Source organism: Felis catus, chromosome B3 (assembly GCF_018350175.1).
Source record: "Felis catus isolate Fca126 chromosome B3, F.catus_Fca126_mat1.0, whole genome shotgun sequence".
Lineage (NCBI taxonomy): Eukaryota > Metazoa > Chordata > Mammalia > Carnivora > Felidae > Felis > Felis catus.
The window spans coordinates 73870474-73895913 of NC_058373.1; the positions used below are offsets into that span (position 1 = coordinate 73870474).

Below are 25440 nucleotides of genomic sequence, written 5' to 3' on the forward strand. Positions count from 1 at the left end.
TTGGCTTCAAAGAAAATAGCTTTATTCTGCTTCATCCAAAGGGGCTGCTATATAGACTCTGGAACTGGGGGCTTCGTCAGCACCCTCGGGACTGGGCAGATCAAGAAGATGTGGCAAAGCTATTCCTCATTCAAGCCCTTGTGAAAGGAAACAAAGTCCAAATTAGCTATGGGGAGGTGGGGGTTGGGCAGGCATGGGCACAGAAAACAAAGGGGAGACGGGGCACCTGATGGGGTAGAGGACTGCTGTGGGCCTGAGGGAGGCCCCCATGTGAGGGATGTGTCTTAAGGGCTGGTGTGGAGGAGTGAGGGCTGGAGGGCAGTGCTCTGAGAGGCCAGAGGGAATAAGCCTGGGCAAGGACAAAGGGGTCCTCTGGGATGTCCATTTTAGGACTGAGTTACAAGGCTGTAGACCTAAACTAGGTGGAAAACAAGAGAAGGCCAGCAGTTGAATTGAGACATAGACACAGTGGGTATATACAAATTGGCACCTACTAGGGTTGCTGACCACCTTAGGGCTGGGATTCACAAAATCATTGAAAGTTGGAGTTGGAAGAATCTTAGAAATCACAGAGGATGGCATTACCTCACCCTCTGTGGCTTCATGGTTCAGTTGTGGGGAATGAATGAAAAGGAAGCATCCCTGATGTGAGGGGGCTCTGTCTGGGGGACGCTGATGTTGTCAGGTGTGCTGACATGCGGTGACTAGTGGGGCCCAGAGGAGGGACCCACCTTGGTGCCGATGTCGCGGCTCTTGGCCCGCAGCTTGTTGACCTGGGACTCGGCGATGTCCGCCCGCTCCTCTGCCTCATCCAGCTCGTGCTGCACCTTGCGGAACTTGGACAGGTTGGTGTTGGCCTGTTCCTCCTGCAGGGGGTTTGAAGGGGGGGAGGATGAGGTGAGGGGAGGCCAGAGATTCTTTCAGCCTCCCAGCGTGGAGGACTGGCTCAGCAATGTTCCTCCCTCAGGCCCCTAGCAGAGCTACTCACCGCCTCCTCGGCCTGGCGCTTGTAGGCCTTGACCTTCAGCTGCAACTTGTCCACCAGGTCCTGTAGCCTCAGGAGGTTCTTCCTGTCTTCCTCCGTCTGGGGGTCGTGGGGGGGCAGGGTTAGGAGTGAGGAGGGCACACTCATTGGAGGCAGCGCACCCCTCTCCCGCCGTGGTCGTTACCCCGAATGTAGCATCCTCACCCGATTCTACGTTCTGATCCCCAACAAACACTTGCACTCTCTTTATAATTTTTATGGTAAAAAATTATTTAATTTAATAATTAAATTTAAAAAGTAACTAATTAAATTAAAATATTAAATAATTAAATTAAATTAATTAAATTATTTTTAAAATTATTTTTAAAATTATGGTAAAAATAATTTTTTCACCATAAAAATTATAATTTTTTAATGGTTTGTGCCAGGAGAGCATCTAGGGAGCTGCTGGGACTCCTGAAATTGTGCACAAGCTCATGTGTGTGCACTGTTCTGAGGAGCAGGACCTTAGGGGTCCTGGGGCCCCGTGGTGAAAAACTCTCCTGCTCTAGAACCCAGCATGATGTGTGTATAGAGAGATGGTAACTTTTTGGATTAGAGCAAAAACAAAATCTAATTAGGAGTCTGATTCTAGAAAACATAATGGAAAGGTATAGGTAAACAAAAAATTCTGAGGTTTGTTGAATGACTTTGGTGTATTTTTGGTGTATTTTGGTGGTCATGGCACCCAACCAGAATTTGGCAACATATTTGCTTTCTGGTAATCTGCATTGGGTGAGCTCTGTCTGGAGCTCTCAGTGTTGTCCCCAGGGGACAGGTGGAGGGTGAAGGTTGGAGGTAGAGCTCCTAGGCCAGGGGGCTCAGAGGCTGAACTCTAGCCAGGGGACAGTTCGGGTAGAAGACAGCTAGGCAGGGTGGAAATGGGGCAGCCAGGGGCTGCATTCCCACTCCTTGTCCTGGAGGAGGCTACGAGAGAGCACTTCATCCCTCGTGGTGGTGTGTCCCTGGCTTCAGGTCACGGTGCAGAGGGTCCAGCCGCAGAGCAGCCCCCACGCCCACACCTGGTAGGTGAGCTCCTTGATGCGGCGCTCACTCTTCCTCATGCCCTTGACCGACTCCGCGTTGCGCTTCTGCTCGGCCTCCAGCTCATTCTCCAGCTCCCGCACCCGGGCCTCCAGCTTCTGCAGCTGCTTCTTGCCGCCCTTGAGGGCGATCTGCTCGGCCTCATCCAGCCTGTGCTGCAGGTCCTTGATGGTCTGCTCCATGTTCTTCTTCATGCGCTCCAGGTGGGCGCTGGTGTCCTGCTCCTTCTTCAGCTCCTCTGCCATCATGGCAGCCTGGGGACGGGAGACACGTGTAAAAGAACAGAGGCCCAGGGCCTCTTGTCCCTTGAGGATCACCTTTTTCCCATCGTGGCGTTTGTTTCCCGAGGCCCTCAGACTCACGCAGCTACAGAGTCAACTTGCCACGGCACAGTGGCCTGGCCTGGACCCAGGGCCCCATGTCTTTAGCGGGGGCAGGAAGGGGAGCAGTGACTCACATCCGTGATGGCCTTCTTGGCCTTCTCCTCGGCGTTCCTGCACTCCTGCACGGCCTCCTCCACTTCAGTCTGAAGCTGGGACAGGTCTGCATCCATCTTCTTCTTCTGGTTGATGAGGCTGGTGTTCTGAGGACCAAGGTGGGCAGAGCATGAAAAGTACTGAGCATTCATGGGTGGCTTCCAAACCTCACGTGCTGAAGTCCGGCCAGCCCGTGCTTCCCTCCAGGAATGCCCAGGGGAGTTGCTCACCTGGGAGTGCAGCAGCTGCACCCGCTCGCTGGTCTCGATCAGCTCCTGCTCCGCCAGCTTCCGAGACCGCTCCGTCTGCTCCACCACGGCCCGCAGCTCCTCCAGCTCAGCCTGCAGCAGGTTGTTACGCCGCTCCACGATGGCGATGTTCTCCTTCAGGTCGTCGTTGGCACGGACTGCGTCGTCCAGCTGGATCTGGGTGTCCTGCAGATCAGGAGGGTGGGCATGAGAGAGCGGCTGGCCTCTGGGCCCATCGGAAGGCTGTTACACTAGGATGGATGCCGGTGCGGAGCCCAATGTGGTGGGTCAGGAGGGCCTGTGAGATGTCTCTGCAGTGGCCAGGGGACATCACCACCAACTTGGCCACATGGAGGCCAGTCTGTCTCTGAGTAAGGTGACTTCCTGCATCAGGAGTCTCCATGTACCTTCAGCAAGCTCTGGAGACCCTTGACTTGCTTCTGGGCCTCAGCGGCCATGCGATTGGCATGGCTCAGCTGGATCTCCATCTCATTGAGGTCGCCCTCCATCTTCTTCTTCACCCGCAGGGCCTCGTTGCGGCTGCGTGTCTCTGCATCCAGGGAGGTCTGCAGCGAGTCCACCACCCGCAGGTGGTTGCGCTTGGCCTGCTCCATCTCCTCGTCCTTCTCTGCCAGCTTCCGCTCGATCTCTGCCTTGATCTGGTTGAACTCCAGCTGGGCCCGGAGGATCTTGCCCTCCTCATGCTCCAGGGAGGCCTGGGAGAGGGGGGGGAGAGAGGGTCCAAGGCAGACAGTCAGGGCACAGGGCCATAGGCAGGGGTCTGTCCATGAATCATGGATACAAAGTGAGTTCAAGAGTGGTATTAAGTGGTTAAGTCAAAGAAGCAGAAGGAGGGAGAAGAAAAGCGAATTTAAAAGAAAAAAAAAAGGCTTAAGAGAAGGTGATTCAGACCCTCACAGAGGAGAGCGAGCTGTGAAGACAAAGAGGAAAATGAAAGGAAAGGTGTTGCCAAGGAAACCGACCGCAATCAGGCTCAGAATGTAAAAAAATGCTGAAGTGGAAGGCAGAGGCGGAAAGGAGAGGGGAGTGGAAATGGGAAATCTTGACTAAGATGTAATGGGTAAAATGTTTGTGTGAAGGAACAGAGTGACCTGTCCATTCACTCATTCATTCATTCATTCATTCATTCATTCATTCATTCCACAATGTTTGTTGAGTGGCTGTTATGTACCAGGCACTGTTCTAGGCTCTAAGGATGGAACAGTGAACAAAACAGACAACAGGGGGATGAGAACAGTGACCACAGCCTAGGGCTCGGCTCCCCCCCGCCCCCAACCCCGTGCCACCTGGCACACACACACACCTCAGCCTCTTCCAGGGCTGACTGCAGCTCTAGCTTCTCAGCTTCCAGCTGCTTGCGGACTTTCTCCAGCTCATGGATGGTTTTTCCACTGGAACCCAGCTGCTCAGTGAGGTCGGAGATCTCCTCTGTGGAAGCAACGGGGCCACTCAGCTGGGGGCTGCTGTGGTCCAAAATGTGGAGCACACATCTTGGAGCCCCTAGGTGGCACCACATGTGGACACTACCCCCCCGCCCCTCCGTCGTCTCTCAGGCCCTAGCGCACCCTGAAGGTTTTTGTTCTCCCGCTTGAAGGTCTCCAGGTGCTCCAGGGACTCCTCGTAGGCATTCTTGAGCTTGAAGAGCTCTGTGCTGAGGGAGCGCGCCTCCTTCTGCGAGGACTCCAGCTCTGACTGCGACTCCTCATACTTCTGCTTCCACTCGGCCAGGATCTGCGGGGACCTGGCTCACTGCGTGGCCCCCAGCCCCGCCCCAGCCCCGCTCCAGGGCCTGCCCAGGTCCCTGGGCTGGGCTCAGCCTCCTCCCCTGCCCTCAAGGAGGAGGTCCCAGTCTTCACGGTGACGTTGGCCTCCCTGCTCCGCCCCTGGCTGCGGCCTCCAGCTCGGGCCCACCTTGTCGAAATTCCTCTGCTTCTTGTCCAGGGCTGCGGCGGCTGCATTGGAGCGCTCCACATCCACCATCAGGTCCTCGATCTCATTCTGCAGTCGGTGCTTGGTCTTCTCCAGGGATGAGCACTTGGCGTTGACGGCCTCCACGGCCTCCTCGGCGTCCTGCAGCCGCTGGGCCAGCTTCTTCCTGCCCGGGGCAGTGGGGGTGTGGCAGATGGGAGAGGGTGGGGAAGATGGAGGGTATAGATTTGGACAAGGGGAAACAACGTGAGTGTTCTAGAAAACAATCCTTGAAAATTCAGAAGCATTGTTGGAAAAGCTGAGGACAGGCCCCAGGAGGCTGAGAGGCGGGCAGGCAGAGGGTCTTGGTGGCAGGTTGTGAAGACCCACAGAACCCAAGAGGGCCTTCCAGGTGGTCTCCCCTGACCCTGGGCCAGCCTCTATGCTGCAGACTTGGAGGACGCATGGGCTACTACAACACCCCCCCCCCCGCCGCATCCCCCATCTCACCACAGCACCCTGCCCCAGGTGGGAGCACTCTGCCCTCAGACAAACCTTTTGTTCGTCTTATATTCGGATGAGAAACATAACGCGAGCAAAAAGCTTCCCTGAGAGGAGAAAGAAGTGGGGGGCCCCCAGACAGAGTTCTCCTGTGTTGTCAAAACCTGGCCAAACGTCTATCCCAAGGTGCAGAATCTTCCCAGGTCTGGGCAAGGTCGTGTCCTGCCTGCAGAGGGGCCTCAGTGAGAGGCAGGCCACCCAGGACTCACTTGGCTTCTTCAAGCTCCTCTGTCCTCTGGATGGCATCTGTCTCATACTTGGTCCTCCACTGGGCCACCTCCGAGTTGGCCTTGGACAGGACGCGCTGCAACTCAGCCTTGGCCTCCGTCTCCTCCTCGTACTGCTCCCGCAGCAGGTCACAGTCGTGTCGGGCTGACTGCAGTGCGTGGGCCAGGGCGTTCTTCGCCTGGGGAGGGGTGGGCACCGGAAAGTGGGCTCAGCTTTCTCCAAAGTACAACCCCAGACAGCGCCCACATGCTCACCCTAGTTTCTCCATCCTCCCCAGGACCTCACCTATTTCTAAATCCCCCATGGGCCCGGAAAAGTCTACTGAGGACTAATAACAAAGCGTGTCCATATAGTATTGTACAGTTCACACAATGTGTCATGCCCACCACTCCTTGCTCTTCACTGCAGCAGGCATTATTGACCTCATCCTCATTTATGGGGGCTCAAAGAGGTTAGGTGGTTCCCCCAAGATTACCAAGCTCTAAGGGACAGGTCACGATGGAAGCCCTGGCCTTTTTAAAAAAGTCATATTCTCCCCCACCCCTTTTCTTTAATTTTTTAAAAAATGTTTATTTTTAAGAGAGAGACAGAGCTGGAGAGGGGCAGAGAGAGAGGGAGACACAGAATCTGAAGTAGGTTCTAGGCTCTGAGCTGTCAGCACAGAGACTGACATGGGGCTCAAACCCACAAACCACAAGGTTGTGACCTGAGCTGAAGTCAGGCACTTAACCAACTGAGCCACCCAGGTGCCCCTAGTTTCTTTCTCTAGTTTTCAGATTGCCCTCCTAATCCCAAGACCTATTTGTACTGTTCCTTCATCCCATACTTGTGCCCAGCCAAGACAATCATTCCTCCCTAGTTTATTTCCTCTTCTCTGCCTCACTTTCCCCAACCCAGGCATCCTTATCCCATGCCCCTCTTCCTCCAGAGATGGCAACAGACAGGCAGAGGGCCTCAGCCTGGGCAATAGATTTAGGAAGCATGTGGTAGGCTCTGGGCTATTATTCCTTTTGGAAAATGGGAGAACAGTGAAAAACAGCAAGCCTCATTCTTGGGACCTGCTTGCTCCCTGCCTGGACCTAGTGGCCTGAGTCTCGGCCTCACCTTAACTTCCTCCTCCAGCTGCCTCTTGAGGTCCTCCAGCTGCTGGGTGTAGGTGAGCTTGCCTCGGGTCAGCTGGGAGATCAGTGCCTCCTTCTCATCCAGCTGCCGAGACAGCTCACCTGGAGAAGAACCCAGGCACACTCAACTCCGGAAGGTCAGTCACCTCTCTCCCCAACCCTTCCCTTAACTGTTAGGCCCCACTCTTTGGAGGTGTGTGTGTGTGTGTGTGTGTGTGTGTGTGTGTGTGTACACGTATGTCAGTGTCTCCCTAAAGCTGGGTGGATTAGAAATGGGGGAGGTGGAGAGGGACTTACCATTCTCAGTCTGTAGCTTGGCCCGCTGGCTGGTGAGGTCATTGACAGAACGCTGGGTCTCCTCGGCCTTGCTTCGGTGCTCATTCATCTGGTCTTCCAGGGTCCGGCACATCTTCTCCAGGTTAGCCTGAGGGAGGAAGGGGAGTGGATACGGTGGATGAAGGGTTGTAAGGGTGCATGTACAGAAGTGAAGAGGAGAGGCATGGTAGGGAGAGGATGGGAGAACAGGGTGGAAGAAGAGAGGTGGGAAACTGGACCATCAGAGAAGAGAGGAGACATGCACAGAAAGTGAAGGTGGGTGGAGGGAATTGGGTGCAAGGAGGGTGAGCGGGCAGCCCACCTTGGCCTTGATGATCTGCTCCATGTTGGAGGTGACATCATCCAGCTCCAGCTTGAACTCGCTCTTCTCCTTCTCCAGCTTCTGCTTCACACGCTGCAGGTTGTCGATCTGCTCGCCCAGCTCGGCCACGCTGTCGGCGTGCTTCTTGCGCAGGGCCGCCGCCGTGGCCTCGTGCTGCAGCGTGGCCTCCTCCAGGTCCCGCCTCATCTTCTGGAACTCGGCCTCGCGCTTCTTGTTCATCTCGATCTGCACGGACGTGGCCCCGCCGGCCTCTTCCAGCCGCTCGCTGATCTCCTCCAGCTCCCGGGACAGGTCTGAGCGCAGCTTCTCCACCTTGGCCCTGGCGGTGCGCTCAGCCTCCAGCTCCTCCTCCAGCTCCTCGATGCGAGCCTGGGCCGGGACACAGAAAGCTCAGACCCACCGCCTGCAGACCCCACCCCAGGGCTCCAGAACATTCCTGGCCTGTCTGGAATAGCAAGTCAGTTCAGTTTTATCAGCAGAGAGGTGGAAATAAAAGATTTAGGGAAGATGTTTTGGCTGCTGAGCTAGCCCTCCTTCAGTCCCGAACATTATACATTGTCTGTTGGAAGGACAGGGGGTTGAAGCTCACACTTTAAGAGGGACAAAGAAACTTATGTTCTAGGGATATTTTAAGCAGTTTAGGAGCAAAACTATCAAAAATTTAGAATGAGAGAGCCATGTTTATCTAAAGACCTAACATGGTGTCTTCTCTAGGGTAAGAATAGAAGTCAAAGATTGTCAGGGCTAAAGGGACTTAAAAGCCATTGGTAACAGGAGAGACACAGAGACTCAGAGATCTGGAGTGGGCTCCCCGCGGTCACCAGCTAAGCCAGAGTTGAGACAGGAAGCCAGGATTTCTGCCTCCTACACCTGTGACCTTTTCAAGGTCTCTTCCTATGTCATCCCAGCCCCTCCAAGGGGTGCTTCATGGGTATGCTGGGGTAGCTCAGCATCTCCCCTCATGGACACATAGCAAGTGCCTGTAATGCTGGGGAGGACATCCTGGAGGAGGGGGTCGAGGAGGCCGGCAGCCAGCCCAGGGACTCCAGCCTAGGCATCCCACACCTCACCTGAAGCTCTTTGAGCTTCTTCTGCAACTGGCTGCCGAGGGCCTGCTCATCCTCAATCCTGGCATTGAGGGCATTCAGTTCAAAGTCCTTCCTGTAGAGGAGCGGGGAGGGTAAGGTGAGGAAGGTTGGTTGGGCACCTGGAGGGCCCACCAGTGGTTGGAAATGGTAATACAAAAAATGAAGAGCAGGATTTCACTAGAAAAATAGCGTCTGGGGCTGATGTAGAGTCCCTGAAAATGTAACACATGCTGAAGGGCTGAAGTCCAACAAGAAATGTAATTGGCAGAGCACTGCAGGTGAAGTGACAAGACCTGGGCTCTGTGGGACTTCCTCTCTGTGGTTCTGTAGAATGAGACATTGGATGAGATGGTTTCAAAGGCCCCTTTTTGCTCTGATGGCCTTTAATTCTGTTACTGTTACTTTAGACCCTTTGGTTAACCTTTCTGAACCTTCATTTCTGCTTTGGTAAAGTGGGCCTCAAAATACCATTCTTAGAAGGTGGTTTGAGGGTCCATGGGATATAGTCATTAGTTCATTCAACAAATGCTGCGTCTGGAGAAGTGTAAAGATTCCTGAACAGAAGCAAGCCCAATGAGGATATAATCATGATAACTCTCAGAGCCTTTCGAAATCCTGACCCTAAAGCACCATAAGATCCTTGATTGTCCAAACACATCCTGCAGGTTCAGTTTCCCAAGTGTGGAAAGTGGATCTATACATTTTGGTAGAATTTGCAATAAGGATTGGATCCACAAGTTCATAGGACCCTGCACTGCTCAAGTGTGGCAGCTGACCCGTTTCTCTGTGGTCCTCCAGGTTCTCTGTGAAGGACCTGAAAAGCCTTTCCTGAGAGGCTTTTGTGTGGAACCTTCCTCAGTGTTAAGCAACTGGTCTCCAAAGAGACTTGTGTGAAAAAGGAGGTGAGCTGTTATTTTCCATCTCTTCACTCCCCAACAGGCAGAAAAGGTTTGAGGGATCCAAGTTCAAGTTTTTGCCAGGGAGGACTGCGGGGCCTGGCTACACGTGTCTGGGGGAGGAAGGCCCTCTTCCTGGAGGCCTCTGCCCACAGTTTTGTAGCCACTGATGGAGGCTGCGTGGGGTTCTGAGGGCGGGTGTCTTGGGGCAGCATGTACTGTTATGGGCAGAACAGTCCGCTGAGCTGAGGGGGAGGAAGGGCACCAGGGAGGGGAGCACGCTACTTTTTCAGCCGCTCGTCCAGCTGCTGCTTGTCGTTCTCCAGGTCCATGATGCTCTCCTGGGTCAGCTTCAGGTCGCCCTCCAGCTTCCGCTTTGCTCGCTCCAGGTCCATACGCACCTTCTTCTCCTGCTCCAGGGACCCCTCCAGCTGGTGGAGAGAAGGACCAGTGTGCCCCGTAAGACCAATCGTCCTGATTTGGTGATTTGGAAGCTCAGTCACTCCAGGGTTAGGGAATCCTAAGAAATGTCCAGGACTTGGAAAAGCTTCCCCAGAGTGGACGAGAGGACTGGGAGAGTGCCTGGTATAGAGGGATGCTCAGTAACCATTTGATAAATGATTTAATGAATGGCTGTGTGCTGAAACCCCAAAGCTGCCTTCATTCATTCAGCATCCCGTGAGCTTCTGCAGACCTGTGCTAGGCATTTTAGACACAACCCTGAATAAATCCAAGTTCTACCTAAAGGCAGCTTTTGGTCTTAGGGCTGAGACAGATACTTCAGTAATGATAACATGGGGTGATAAGTGATCCCATTGACATATGCACAGAGAACTATCTGCAAAACAATGATCACTGAGGACCAGATCCTGCCTAAAATATTAGAGGTCCAAAGATCCTCCTTGAGGAGTCTCACAAATTTCCCAAAGAAATGTATCACGTTTTTATGTGATATCTCTCTAATCCTATGGTTGAAGGTAGAGATATAAAGGCTTGACCCTAAATCGAGAAAAGGAAGCCCATCTCTACTGTTGATCATATCAGTAGGATGAAATGGATAACTCATAATTGATCACCCTTCCCCTTTGCTATTCCCCAGCTCCTTTTTAGAAAGTTATCAGGGGAGGGAATACTCTCCAATCCCATCCTTCTAAACATACACACACAAATACACATGGACATGGACATGGTATATCTAGGCCCTGTGACAATCTACTTACATCGTCCACCTGCTGCTCCAGCTTGACTTTGGCCTTGGTCAGGGTGTTGACCTTGTCCTCCTCGGCCTGAAGGTCATCTAGGGCTTGCTGGTGGGCCTCCTGCAGAGCCTTCTTTTCCTTGGTCAGCTTGGCGATGATCTCATCTAGCCCAGCCATTTCCTCTGTCAGGTTCTTCACCTGCCAACCAAGACCCCCATCCCCTTTAGGGTCACAGGTCACCAGCCTGGAGATGTCTATGGGGATGCCCAATGCCAAGGACCAGGACCACCTTGTGGTTTGGGAATCCTGAGGAGACCTGGGCTGGAGCCAGAAGAAGCTGCCCTCACCTTGTTCTCTGTTGCATGCTTCTCCTTCTCCACCTTGGCCAGTGTCAGCTCCAGGTCATCAATGTCCCTTTTGAGCTCAGAGCACTCATCTTCCAGCTTGCGCTTCTTGGCAGTGAGCTCTGCATTCATCTCCTCCTCGTCCTCCAGCCTCTCTGTCATCTCCTTCACCTTGGCCTCCAGCTGGATCTTGTTCTTGATCAGCTGGTCACAGCGTTCCTCTGCATCAGCCAGGTTGTCTTGTTCCTGAGGACAAGGCACAGAGGGGAGGCTGATCAGTGGGTGGGGTGGCTGCCCTAACAGATGCAGGGAGGGAGAGGCTCAGCCTTCACTGTAGGAGGGGAGCTCCAGGATATCCCAGCTGAGAGAAACCTCAGAAGAATGAGGAAGGGAAGAATTTCAGGACAATATGATGGGAACATTGGGGGATGGAAGTAGAGAGGAAGGGAATCAGAAGTCTCTTTAGTTGGCCTTCTTCCTCTGGTCTACTCCACTGAAGGGAAGACACTACATTTGCTGATGCCAGCACTTCACATATTTACAACCTAGTGAGATGGGCAGCTTTATCCCCCATCCAGAGATGAGATCATTGAGACTCAAAGATAACATGTGGTTTGCTCAGGGTCAAAAAATTATTAAGCTGTGGATCCAGGCTGAATCCAGGTGGAAAGTCTGTTTTTAAAAGGTAGTTCTTTTCCCCTTCCCATTCATTCTCTGGAGGGACCTCCTTGGAGGTGTTTGAAGTATTGACCCTAGAATCCTGTGCCTATGAGAGGAGAAGGTGAGCCCCAGGCGGGGAAGTACAGGGTGTGTGGAAGATGTTGGCTGAGCAGGGCAGGCAAGCTAGCAAAGGCCCAGGAGCCTCACCGCCTGCACTTGGAGCTGGAGGTCATTCTTCTCCTGCAGCAGGGACACCATCTTCTCCTCCAGTTCCTTGCGGCGAGCCTCTGACTTCTCCAGCGCCTCTTTGATGCGCGCAAACTCCTCCTTCATGGTGGCCATCTCCTTCTCTGTCTCTGCGCTCTTCAGCAGTGGCTTGATCTTGAAGTAGAGCTTCATCCAGGGCCAGTTCTTGACCCCCATGAAGGCCCGAATGTTCCACTGGATTATCAGCAGGGAGTCTCTGCAGGGGCCCAGCAAGGGGTGGTGAGAGAGTCCCCTCTCTCCTTCCTGTCCTAAGGCCCTGACTCATAAGTAATGGCCCTTCCTTCCTCTATGCCGCTCTGGCTGTGAAGCCCACCCTGGGTCTGTAGGAGCCCCTCCTGCTGGTCTGCTTGCTTGAAATTTCAGTGAGCTTTCTCCTGACACTGCCCCTGAACCAGCCTGGCCTTAGACGGTCAGGAGCCTCCTTCTGAAGCTCTCACCTGCGTTCCAGCAGCTTCTTGTACTCCATTCTGGAGAGCACACCCCGGGACTGGGCCTGGATGCGGGTGATGATGCGGCTCAGCCTCTCGTCACGCATCTCCTCCAGCAGCCCCAGTAGCCCAGCCTTGAAGAACACCTGTGGGCGAGGGGTGGGTGGGCCAGGAGGAGAAAGAAGAGAGGGTTCTTTTAAGGAGGGTGACACCCTAGGAAAGAACTGGAGGGAAGAGGTCAATGGCAGCTAGAGCTGGGATGGGGGTGGTGCTGGAGGGTTCACAGGGAAGGAAGCATGCCGTTCAGAGATGGTCCTAAGATGATTGGTCAAAGGGAAGGAGGTACGAGGTGAGAAGCCAAAGGACGAGAGAAGTCTTTCTGTAACCAGCTTGTCTCCTCCCTTCCCTTACCTTGGTATGGCCGAACTTGTACTGATTGTGGTCAATGTCTAGGGAGCCCAGCAGCTTCTCTGCCCCTTTCCTGCTGTCAATGAATTGGCCCTCGGGGATGGCCGCTGGATTCAGGATGCGATACCTGGAGAGGGAGGTGCCCAGAGTCACCCACATTCTGTGCTGACCTGCTCTGCCCACAGTATTCAGGGCCACCTGTGGACTCCCCTCCCCACCAGGTCTGTCCAGGCTCCCCCTGTTTCCTGAGCTCCGGGAGACCCTGTACCCACCTCTGCCTGAAGTCCCCGTAGAGGATGCGGTTGGGGAAGCCCTTCCTGCAGATGCGGATGCCCTCCAGCACACCGTTACAGCGCAGCTGGTGCATGACCAGGGGGTTGTCTATCACTCCTGCAGCAGGAGATGGGGGGAGGAAGGTGTAGAGAGAGTACTGGACCAAGCCAGAAGTTCTGGGCTCTGATCCTCGCTCTGTCACTCACTAGTCCGTAACCTTAGCAAGTCATTTAATAATGGAAAGTGGTCCTTTTTTTTTTTTTTTCATTTTGTTCGTAGCTATACTCTTTTTTTATTAACAAATTTTTTTTAAATGTTTTGTTTATTTTTGAGAGAGAGAGAGAAAGACAGAGTGTAAGCAGGAGAGGGGCAGAGAGAGAGGGAGACACAGAATCTGAAGCAGGCTCCAGGCTCTGAGCTGTCAGCACAGAGACTGATGTGGGGCTCCAACTCACAGACCGCAAGATCATGACCTGAGCCGAAGTCAGATGCTTAGCCGACTGCTTAACCAGGCGCCCCTTCCTAGCTATACTCTTAAGAGTAACCAAAAGACTTTCACATTCTGTATTTTATATTGTGTTTATTATCATAGGTGGTAGCCAGGGCAAATATATCCCATTTTCTAGAGAAGAAATTAATCCCAGAGGAGTTAAGCCCAGAGAGTTTAAGAGACTTCACCAAGGTCACTAAGCTGACCAGAGCAGAGTTAGCCAAGCCTTGAATCCAGGCCCCTGAGACTCCAACTCCTAATCAGTCAAAAAAGGGTAAGCAATCTCTAAATGTCTCACTTGGGGGCTGCATGACATGAGGCGATGCCCATTTAAGTGCATTACATGGCCCCCGAATCACACTGCAAATGCAAGGAAATGGGGGTGGGTGGGAGTAGTCTACTATCTCATAGGGGATGGGAGGAGAGTGTCATTTGGAAACCACCATTGTGGGGGATTAGGAGATGGCTTAGGAGGCCCTGTCCCTGGGGCCTGGGGCATGTGGCCAGCAGTGGCAAGTTCTGGGGCTCACCTGGAGACTTTGTCTCATTGGGAATGATGCAACGCACGAAGTGGGGATGTGTAGAGCGCAAGTTGGTCATCAGCTTGTTCAGATTTTCCTGTGGCCCAAAGTGCAGGAGGGAAAAGTAATGCAAGTGAAGGAGAGGGATGTAGGGAAGGGAGAGGAGAGGAGGGAAGGGAAAGAAAGACGGAGAGAATGAAGAAATGTTGGGGAGGACATGGAGGAGGGGACAGCCCGAGACCAGAGGGAAAGGGAGATATTGAGATGGGAGAAGAGGAGAGGAGAGGGCAGCCCACAAAGGGGGAGAGAATGGAGAGAAAGAAAGACAAAGAAGGAAAGAGGTCACAAGGGAAGGAGGAGACAGGGGAGTCAGGGGTGGAAAGGCAGGAAGGAGCAGGGCTGGTGGGTGCTGGGGAGCCTAGCTGGGTGGGGGCTGGGCTCACAGACTCACCCTGTGCAGAGCTGACACAGTCTGAAAGGATGAGCCTTTCTTGGCTTTGCCTTTGCCTTTATCAACAGCTGTGGAAGGAGAGTCAAAGAAAGGGGCCTGAGTGGACATGTGGGAGGCCAGAGTTGGGGGGTGGACAATCACAGGCTCTCTTTATGTCTTTGCAAGCATTTGGCCACGAGGTGAGGGTCTTCACTATGGGGGCCTCTGCCTTTCCACCCCCATTCTATCTCACTGATCCTGTACCCCTTGGGAGCAAACCTGACACAAAAGTGGTGGAATGTGCAACGAACCTGTCTCAGAACCAGGTCAGAAACGCTGCTTTGTAGTCCCCAGAGTCCCAGTCTCTACTTACGTGCATCAGCGCCCGCATAGTTGGCAAACAGGTTACTGAGCATCTTGAGGGAGGACTTCTGGTACAAGGCCACCACCGTCTCGTTGAGTGGGTCTTTGTTCTTCTGCAGCCAGCCCAGGATGTTGTAGTCCACGGTGCCGGCGTAATGGATCAGGGAGAAGTGGGCTTCCGGCTTCCCCTTAATGTTGCGTGGCTTCTGGAAGTTGTTGGACTTGCCCAGGTGGTTGTCATACAGCTTGGCCTTGAAGGTCATATCAGTGGCCTTGGGGAACATGCATTCCTCCTCCAGGATGGACATGATGCCCATGGGCTGAGGGTCGAGGGAAAAACATCGTTGAGCATGCTTCATGCAGATGCAGATAGATCCTACTCTAAGGTCAATATTTGTTTATGGTGATGCCTCTTTTGGGTGTTAAGGTATCAGGTTCAGCTTTCAGTACAGTTATTTACAAACTTGCACCTGTTCAAGCTTTCCCAAGGTGGAAGACTTTGTGTGATTTCAGAGGGACATTTGTGAAAGTCTGGGAATGTGAATACTCTAGGTGCTTTACACACCACTGCGTTGCCCAGATCCCTAAGATGTTGGGGTTGAAAACAGATACATTGTTTTTCCCTGCCCCGTGCTCAAACCAGGTTAAACCAGGGCTTTTAAACATACTGATATGAGAGGCTTTCCTGGAGCTGCCTGTCCTCCCTGTGTCCATTCTCAAGCCCCTGGGACCTCGGCTCTCCTGTGCCATCCTGTCCTGGGTGGTCAGGACAACACAGGACTCTGGAAACTAGGGCTTGGGATCGAGATCATGTTCCCCAGCAGAGAGAGGGGCTGCCATTTTGTCTGGGGCATTCATGTAGGGCGTGAGTGGGTAGTTTAGGCAGCAGGTGGAGGCAGCACCTTCTCAATGAGGTCGATGCAGGCCTGCAGGTCCATGCCAAAGTCGATGAACTCCCACTCGATGCCTTCCTTCTTGTACTCCTCCTGCTCCAGCACGAACATGTGGTGGTTGAAGAACTGCTGCAGCTTCTCGTTGGTGAAGTTGATGCACAGCTGCTCAAAGCTGTTGAACTGCGGGGGGCAGGGGTGGAGCGGGTCAGGCAGGCAGGGGTCTGAGAGGACAGTGGGGTCAGCCCTGGCCTGTGCCCCAGCCCAGTTAGGAGTGTGGCCGGACCCCTCCTCTGTCAGGCCAGGGAGAGGGAGCCCCCACTGGAAAACAGGATGATGTGTTTATCACCGCTGAGCCCCACCGCCTTTCCCACTCCTGGCCATGATGGTCACAGGTGCGAATGAGTGAGTTACTGTTCCCCCCACACCCAGGCTCCCCCAACTCACATCGAAGATCTCGAAGCCGGCGATGTCCAGGACCCCTATGAAGTATTGACGTGGCTGCTTGGTCTCCAGGGTGGCATTGATCCGTGTCACCATCCAGTTGAACATCTTCTCGTACACTGCCTTGGCCAGTGCCCCGGTGGCATATGCCACCTGGAAGGTAAGGGAGAGACCCAGATGAGCAGAGTTAGTGGGGACAGTGAATTCCAAAGCCCCCAGTGCAGCATGCCATCACCCTCCCCATTTATCTCCTAAAGATGACCCACCTGCTGGACATTCTGCCCCTTGGTGACATATTCGTTGCCCACTTTCACTCGAGGGTGGCACAGCCCCTTGAGCAGGTCAGCTGAGTTGAGCCCCATGAGGTAGGCAGATTTGTCAGCCTCTGAAAGGAGAGGGCAGGCAGCCAAGTTGGTAAAGGGTTGACTCCTCTACAGATGTGGCCCTCAGTGACTCCACAGCTGCCCTCCAGCATCCAGACTCCTACCTTCAGTGCCGTCTGGCTCAGCCTGCTCCTCTCGCTGCTTCTGTTTGAACTTCATGTTTCCAAAGTGCATGATGGCACCCGTCAGCTTGTACATGGAGTTCTTCTCCTCTGAAGTGAAGCCCAGCACATCAAAGGCATTCTGTAGGCAAATCCCATATTGGTGGACCCCGGAATAGGAAGTATGGTACGTAAATGAGATCCCGCTTCAGTTGGAGACAGAACTTCTTTCCTGAATCCTTGTGGCTTCTGATACTCCCATACCCGGTAGGAAACTCCAACACCAAGATGGGCAGTACAAGAGCAAGATGGTGTGCATACTGCCCCAGATCTGGCATCTGTGGTCACAACTGTCCTCTGGAGCTGCCTTGTTTACCCACTCATGATTTCTACTTTTGTCCTTCATCTGGGCCCTATACTTGCTTCCCTGCTGGAACCATTTATACCTATCTCTGGTCTTCACCTAACAGCCTGCCCCAGCCCCATGGTGACTGCATGACCTACCCCTCTTCCCTGGGTGATGCCTTGCTTCTTGTCTTGTCTGCTTCTCTGTCTCATGGTGTTCAACCCTTTTTTGCTTGAACATCAAATACTGGCCACCACTGTCTCATCACACCTATTTCCCAACACATAGTGGTCGTAATGCTTGTTCTGCCCCATGGGGAGGGCCATACCACTTTGAATAAGAGATAGACAGTGTCTCAACTCTCCTACTGAGCCATTGAACTGGCCTCATTTACCCCTTACTGCCTGTCCCCTCACCTCTCAACCAGGTTCTCACACACTTACATCAGTGGCCATGAGCTCTTCAGCGTCATCAATGGAGGCCACAGTGGTCTCTCCTTGGGAGATGAATGCATAATCATAGGGGTTGTTGGTGATCAGCAGCATGTCTGGGAAGAAAAGATGTGGTTAGGATGAGGCACAACCCCCTGGCTCTCGCTGTGGCTGCCTACCACAGCACAGGACTCGCAGGAAAGCACATGACAAGGCTTAATGTGGTCCCACATCCCACAGAACTGAATCCAGCAGTGCCATAAACCCAGGCCATGCTAGCAAGCAGCCTCAAGCAGAGGGGACCAGGTTGCCATGGAGATAGTTGGTCTCGGTTGGTAGCTCTGACTCACCCAGCAGCTCGGGCTTTTTGTTAGACAGGATTTGGTAGAAAATGTGATAGTCTCTCTCCGCTTTCAACTGGAAAATAACTCTGGATTTTTCCAGAAGGTCTGTGAACAGTAATGGGAACAAAAAAGAGAAATGTTGGGATTTAGGTGCAAGGAAATAGAGGGAAATGAATGGTAAGCATAGCAAGTAAAAGGCAGAGGGAAAGGGAGAGACAAAGAGAGAGGTTCCCATACAGACATTCAGAGACAGAGGTGGAGAAAGACCAGAGGGAGTCTCAGAGAGAGACAAATATATAGACCTAGAAACACAAAAGAGACAGAGACAGAAAGGCAGGCAGACAGAGAGAGGAGAGAGACAGGTTGGGATCATGATGACTAGAATGAGGGTGAGCTCAAGCTGAGTCCTAGCAGATTCACGGCACTCACAGGTCTCTATGTCTGCAGACGCCAACTTTCCGGTCGCCCCAAAATGGATTCGAATGAATTTCCCCTAGAGAGATGGAGGAGAGTGGTGATGAGTGGAGGCCAGGCCCATGTTTGACACCATCCCTTCACCAGCCCAAGTCCCAAACGCAAGGTCAGGGACCACTCACAAAGCGGGAGGAGTTGTCATTCCGGACTGTCTTGGCATTGCCAAAGGCCTCCAGGGCAGGATTGGCCTGGATGATCTGGTCCTCCAGAGTGCCCTGCAGAGGTCAGGAAGGATGGCTGGTGAGAGGTCTCCCCTTCCCTTTTTGCAGTGCAGGCCCGTGGAGGACAACAGGCCTACCTTCCCTGGGGTCTGCTCCTTCTTGCTGCGATCCCCAATGGCGGCAATGACAGCGAAGTACTGGATGACCCTCTTGGTGTTGACAGTCTTTCCTGCCCCAGATTCCCCACTGTCGGGAGAGGCAGGGGCTCATTAGGCAATGAACAGATACTGCTTGAGACAAACAGGCCTCAAGTCAGGAAAGAATGTCTGGTCCTACTCGACAGTGGGAGCCCTGAAGCAGGAGCTTCCGGGTAACGTGCATCCCAAGCACACAGCTGTACTCCGACACGCATGGTGTCAGGGAGAGCACCAGGAAGGATGACAGGAAAATGCCGGGTTTGCTGGTCTTAGATAGGCAAGGTCAACATGAGGCAATGGGCCTGGGCCATTTTGGAAAAGAATGGGGGGCGGTGGGCGTGGCAGAATGGGGAAAGATGAAAGAAAGTGTGGAGGGGAAGAAGATACAGTGACGCTGGGCTTATGGATAAGAGAGCCATGAGTTGGAGGAGAGAGAGTGAAGGGAAGGAGAGAGGAAAACTGCCACAGGAGTGGGAAGCAGAAAGGAAGCAGGGGAGCAAAGGCAAAGGTAAAAGTCACTGGAGAAAGAAGAGCTGGCATGAAGGTAGAGGGAAAAGAGAATGGCGGGTCCTTGATGGGATCTGGGGTCCCTGATGGGGGCTGGGGTCAGGGAGGTTCTGGAAGGGACCAGGGTAGGAGGTACACTCACGTGATCAGGATGGACTGGTTTTCTCTGTCTGTTGGAAGAAAGTGGGGAGGAAAAATCAGGAGCCACACAGGATGCTTTTGCCTGGCATCCACCCACCCTACCACCCCACCTCCCTGCCTCTCTCCAGGCATCTCCCAGTGGCCCAAACCAATAGGCCCATTCCCTCCCATGGGGTTCCCCAGAAAACCCTCCAGTCAAGGCCTGTCACCTGTCAGCATGTACTGATAGGCGTTGTCAGAGATGGAGAAGATGTGGGGCGGCGCCTCGCTCCTCTTCTTGCCCCGGTAGGCAGCCACCACCTCTGCATTGTATACCGGCAGCCACTTGTAGGGATTGACGGTGACACAGAAGAGGCCCGAGTAGGTCTAGGGTAGAAAAGGAGGGTTGAGTTTTTGGCGATGAAGAGGGGAGGATGGCAGATTTCAGAGTTAGAGAACCATTCCAGGAGGGGAAGAGGAGAAAGGAAAATCTATGAAAGCACTAAATCTGAGTAATCCCAGCCTGGGGGGGGCGGTATTAGAACTGAACCAGGGAGGCAGGGGCCCAGATAGAGTGCTGTAATGGCTGCACACAAAGAACAGAAACCTGGGGTTCCAGGAGTCAGGCCTGTGCAGACCAGGAAGCTACTAGATTCAGAGGATGTCCTGGAGGGCTCACTCACGTAGATCATCCAAGAGGCATAGCGCTCCTTGAGGTTGTAGAGCACGGCAGGTTCGTGCAGGAAGGTCAGCATGGCCATGTCCTCGATCTTGTCAAACTTGGGTGGGTTCTGCTGCATCACCTGGTCCTCCTTCACGGTCACCGTCTGCAACAGTCCACATGCAGGCCGTACGGTCAGCCCTACCTCCTCCCAGAAAGGAGTCAGGTGAGTTCTAGGACAGTGGTGTTCAAGAGAGAAGCACCGGTGATCATAGAGAAGACAGACAGGATGTTGGGAAGGAGAAGGGCTATTTGGCAGGTGTGGATCCCTGCCCAGAGGAAGGGGAAATCGGACTGTCCTCAGGTCTGCATGGGGTGGGTCCTGGTGGCAACCCTCTCTGTGTACCCCAGCTATGGGAGGAGTCCAGGAGGGCCACTCATACCAGCCCTGCTGCCCACCTTGCCATGCTCAGTCTCAGCAGTGACTTTGCCACCCTCTCGAGACACAATTTTGGCCTTGACGAACTCCTCTTTGTCATCAGGCACGAAGACATCCTTCTTGAGGTCAAAAGGTCGGGTCTGGGCTTCCAGCCGCTCCTTCTCTGACTTTCGCAGGAAGGGGGCGGCGGCCCCAAAGGCGGCCATCTCCGCATCCACCATGGCTGTGCCTGCAGTGGGTGGGAGCTGGAGAAGATGCTGGCTGCCCTCCTGTCCGCCCACCCTCCACTCCCTTCCCTGGGTTATCTGTTTCAGTGGGAGCCCCAGAGCCTAGCACCGTACTCATGAGTCAGGGGGTTCACTGTGAGTCCCTGGTTCCCTGAGCTTATCCCTCAACCACATAATAGCCTAGCAAACCTGTCAGGCAGAAAGGGAGGCTAACTTTTGTTCAGCTTGGGGCTCTCCTAGAGGAAGGAGGAGTGTTCTGGGCTTCTCCTGGGAGCAGAAAGTTAACTCCATCCATCTCTTATCTTTGTCCCTCCTTGGCACCTCCTCTCTAGTCACAGGCAAGGAGCTCTTGGTTACCAAGACATACACCCCAAGGCAAGGCAGAAACAGAGTCCCATGCCTGGCTTTGGGGCTGTCATGGCCAATCTTCCCAGATTCCCCCACACTCCATCTTCCGCTTTCCTTACCTTGGTTTCTCGAATGTGTGTACTAGATGAAAGGGGCTCAAGCCTGCAGGGGACCTGGAAAGAGGGAAGGCTGTGTCAGGACCATCTCCCTGCTGCTCTCTGGCTCTGCCCCTCAGCACCTGCCCCTCCCCTAGGTCTGAAAACAGGTGGGGAGTGGTGGCCAGCTTCTCTGGTCCTGTCCTCTGTCTGGCTTTCCAAACACTGTTGCCCTTTCTCCTGGGCAATAGTTCTGACAGTTTCCTGATGTCCATTCATCCTCCTCCCACCTGAAGATGGTCTTTCCCTTGCCTATACTCATCTAGTGAAACTTGCCTTCTTTGAGCCACCTGAGAAACAACTAATGCTCGCATCTGTTCAGTCCTTTACAGTCTACAAAGCATTTTTATGCACACTCTGTTACTCGGTCTTCACCCTGTTCTACAGATGAAGAAAGCAAGGTTAAGGGGCTTTCTTGTCAAAGAACACACAACTATTTAGTGGTGGAGCCAGGCCTTTAGCCCCATGTCTCATGACTAAATCTAGTTCTCTTCCATTCTGTTCCCATTTGATTGTCAGTCTTGGTAGACCCTCTCAGAGAGGAGACCCTTGTGGGCATCCTCTCATAGGCACACCCATCACACAGCCAAATGCTCTCCATATGTCCTCTGATGAACACATATGCCTGCTGCTCACACACATGCCTCATACAGACACGCTTCCTTCCTCTACCTCGGCACATACTTCCCTCCCACTGTGCCATCATGCCTGGGCAACAGACACACATGTTAAGTATGTGTCCAGTATAAATAAGCCCATATCACTGTACATTCTCAAGTATACAAACACTTGGGTCAGGCACACCACACGCCTATGAGCTCCTTTTGCAGGGTGTACACATGCTGTAGCAGTCTCGACTTCTGAATGTGCACACAAGCACCTCCATGTGCATGGATATAGGTAGTCACTCATTACGGACCCCATAGAACTAGCTTTGAAGCATATGTGCTTCCTCAGTAATTCTTCTCTGCCATCCTCTTCTCCCTCCCCTCAAATGGACCAGCTATCCTCAGGCGTGATCATAAACATGTCTCCCACTTGATGTTTTTGTATCTTAATTAGGCAATAAGGTACATACCCTCCCTCACCATGCATTGAGACTGCATGCTTGTACACAAAACATGCACGCACGCACGCACACACACACACACGCGCGCGTGCACACCTTTAATGCATAATGCATTCTGGTCCCATATGTTCAGATATAGACATCCACACACACTCCCAACACATGAGCCCTCCCACTCCCAGGGCACCTACACTGATGTTTAGACCTGCACATGTGTGCTCAATGATCAGACCTGTACGCTGCATGAAGCCCTGCATGCAGCTTGCTGTTCCTAGAGGAGCCCCTTCCTGAAACTGGGGCCCCCTTATCCCAGAGGAAGGCCTCCTGCTTGGCGCTCCTACCTGAGAGCAGCAAGGAAAGACAGAGCACAGGGGAGAGCCGTGGAGCTTGACCTGGTCAGGGGCTGTATATATCAGGCAGCAGGCACCCCCACCCCCACCTGCACCCAGTCCCTAGCCGGATTTAGAAAGGACTGTTGTCACTAGAAGCATTTCCCCCAGGCTCCCCCCCTTTCCCCAAAGTGCTCTCCCCACCCCCACCCCCCCAGCTAGGAAACAATTGGAAGTGGTCGTCATTGTTATGGCATGGAGTGTACAGGGTCTGAGTTCCAGGGGGCGGGGATGGCTCAAAGTGCAGCCAAAATATCTCCCAGGCCAGGCTTCACATTCCATAGCTGGCAGGAGAGGGGACTGGTCAGACCACCATGACCTCAGGCAGGCAGGGCCCTGGCCCTCCCCCAGGGCTCTCCTGGCCTCTGACACTGCTGCCCCTCCTGCTCTACCTCCTCCGCTGGCCCAGCCCCACTTGCATAGTGTCCTCTCTGCTTCCAGGCCTGGGTCCTGCATCCAACAGTGAGACGGGAGGGGGCTGAGTGTCAATAGCAGAGGGGTATGGCAGAGTTGGGGGCATGGCCCCTGGGAGGGGGCTAGACTGGAGCAGCTGGCAGAAGGTTTCCAAGCCAAGTGGAATGACCAAGGGAGCTTAGAGATGGGGACGCTGGGTTGGGCACTGATTTCCCTGGACCAGCCAGGCAATGTGTTGAGGTCACTGAACCTCAGAGCCAAGCAGGCCATTCGTTAGTCCTTCGTTTTATGGAGACGGGAAGTGCCTTCTTTAAGGTCATGCAGCTAGTCGGGGCAGTGAGACTCAAGGGGGTGGAGGGAGCTGAGAAGATGGGGGATGGAGGCCAGCCCGTGGAGGGAGGGCTAGAAGTCCAACCAGGCAAGGACCCACTGTGCTCAGAGGGCAGACCTGGCTGCTGCCTGATGGTCCTTGTGGAGCCCCCTGCCTGACTCATTTTCCTAGCTCAGCCTTCAGCTGAACGCTCTAGCCCAGAGTCAGACACTCTATGTGCCAGAGATAATACAGCTTCTCTCAGCTAGGAGACCCCTGACCAAGACAGCTGCTGTGTGGCCCACCTATCCTCTTGTGTTCTGTGGAGTGATCTATCTCCAGAGCCGGTGAGACTGGTGTTCTGGCAAGTGGGGCAGAAGGACAGGAAAAATGTCCCCCTTTTCCTGCAGGCCTCAGAAGCAGCCACAAAGTAGGTGAGGAAAGAGGACTGGAGCTCAGCCCATGAGCACAGAACGTAGTTAATGCCACCCTCTTCTAGCCACCGCGTGTGCAAGCTTCACTGGCTCCGTGTCCAGGCAACCACTGTGTGGTTTGCTTTGAAAGGCACCCCCCCCCTTTCCCAAGCACAGCTCTTCAGCGCATGCGGATTAATCTATCTGATTAGCTGTCAGCCTGGGAGGAGAGCAGCAGGCCTGGGGGATGGGGGTGGGGGGAGTGGGGGAGCGCAGTGCAGAACAGGTACATTTTGAAGGTGGAGTAGGCACAGCAGGGAAGGGCAAACCACCCAGGTGGGGGCCCCCGTGGGGGCTGCTTGGTAACCAAGGCACAGTCTGTGGGCATTGAACAGCCGTGGGGTGGGGGAGGGTGCGGGCAAGGGGAGGTACATCACAAAAGCAGCAGGGACTGCGGCGATGCCATGCAGCTGCGCAGGGCCGAAGTCCACAGCTGCTGCGGCCGGCGGCCCATGCGGGCTCTGCTGCTAACAGACCTGGAGGAATAAACTCTGTGGGTCTGGACCAGGCCCTCCCAGGTGCCGAGGAATTAGGCCCGCTGCTAGAGACCTCAGGGTTTGGTGACAAAGGGCAAGATCTCTTTTTATCCTCCCCTTCCAGCTTCCCAAGTTCAAAGCTGCAGATGCAGGCAACCGAGCACACATGCAGGCAACTGAGATGCCCAAAGGATGGCGAGCCATTTCAAAGTCGGTGTCTTCACTGTGGGCCAACCGTCTTGGCTGTGGAGTTGGGAAACCTTTTCTACGTAGAGTAAATTAAACTTTGTTTCCCCCTTTGGGCCTTGGGAGGGCACTGACCTGCTGGTGTTATAGCATTACTGTGTTTGAGCACTCCATTGCAGACTGGAACTTATCTCTCTGCTGCTAGGCAGAGGCTCTGCCTCATGTCCCCACGATCGGGAGACAGATTGGAGGGTCTGATGTCTTTAAAGACCCCCCCACTCACTCCCCAACCCTCCAGCACCTGCCCTTGGCTCTATTATGATTCTCTGCCTTCCACTAGCTACTGTCTGAAGACTGAGCAGCAGCTTTGCTAATTCCTTCACTAGGCAAGTATTTACTGAGCGCCTAATGTGGCATTGTTCTCATCAATAAGGATCTAAGGGGTGACCAAAACAAAGACCCTTCCTCTTGGCAGCTCTATTCAACTGTTTGTAGAAGTGGAATCTGGGCCTCAGCTCCTAGCCAGCGCCTTTGCTCACATGCACATTCCTGGTGGGGAGAGTGAGGGGCCGGGGCCTCACCATGTGGGGGTGGGTGGGGAGAGTTCAGAGTGTACTACAGAGTGAAAGCAGACAAGACAAAGGCGAGCAGAGCAAAATGCTATAAATAAAGAGGGGCTAGAGGGAGGGCGGCTTCACCAAGGTAGACCAAATAAGGCCTGGAGAAAAAGGAAGGTGATCTGTCTCCCCTGCCCTGCCCTGCCCTGCCCTCCCCTCCCCGGCATGGTGCCTGCTTTGTCTGAGCTCTGTCACCACCCTGATCAAGTGTCAGGCCCAAACAGGGGCCATTTGCTGTGACATGCCAGCAGGAGTTCAGAGGAAAAGTTGCTAAAATTACTCCAGGAATGGGGAAGGAGGGGGTGCACTAGGGCAGGTTAGAGTGGACCTCAGTATGGAAAGAGGGAAATTAGAAAGGAGGCCCCAACCCCAAAGATGGGAGCAGAAGGGGATAGGAAGAGGCAGGGGGCTTGGCCCAGGGAGAGGAATGAGGCACCAGTTGTTTGAGTGCCTGGGAGAAGGGACCCACCCCAGAGTGGGGCCAAGTGCTCCTATCTGCCCACCCCTAGAATCTCTGACCTTGGGGGCCCCCTACCCTGGCTCCAAGAGAGCCTGGAATTAGGGCCTGAGCTTTCTGCCTGTCTCAGGTTTCCCTTTACAAACAGCTGTTCCTTCTTGTCAT

General features: G+C 53.8%; 1 protein-coding gene across 2 annotated transcripts; it reads right to left on the reverse strand.

Moving 5' to 3' along the window:
• On the reverse strand, positions 1-22402 carry MYH7 (myosin heavy chain 7). 2 transcript variants are annotated; one of them, XM_006932746.5, is made up of 40 exons: positions 22295-22402; positions 20849-20902; positions 20175-20383; positions 19738-19881; positions 19285-19441; positions 19077-19104; positions 18368-18476; positions 18192-18284; positions 18025-18088; positions 17602-17700; positions 17264-17367; positions 16478-16616; positions 16257-16375; positions 15994-16143; positions 15559-15729; positions 14667-14976; positions 14315-14382; positions 13873-13960; positions 12852-12969; positions 12583-12706; positions 12181-12317; positions 11684-11939; positions 10820-11062; positions 10494-10670; positions 9559-9704; positions 8360-8450; positions 7269-7658; positions 6929-7055; positions 6615-6733; positions 5492-5688; positions 4725-4908; positions 4379-4544; positions 4117-4241; positions 3200-3508; positions 2775-2978; positions 2526-2651; positions 2047-2322; positions 989-1084; positions 732-866; positions 1-137 (listed from the first exon to the last, which is right to left on the reverse strand). In XM_006932746.5, the coding sequence occupies exons 3-40, from the start codon at positions 20373-20375 to the stop codon at positions 120-122; spliced, it is 5808 nt and encodes a 1935-aa protein (XP_006932808.1). In that variant the 5' UTR covers positions 20376-20383; positions 20849-20902; positions 22295-22402; the 3' UTR covers positions 1-119. The 2 variants fall into 2 exon arrangements, with proteins under 2 accessions (XP_006932808.1, XP_011281445.1); XM_011283143.4 differs by having other exon boundaries at positions 20175-20399; positions 22295-22372.
• Positions 22403-25440: the final 3038 nt, after the last annotated feature.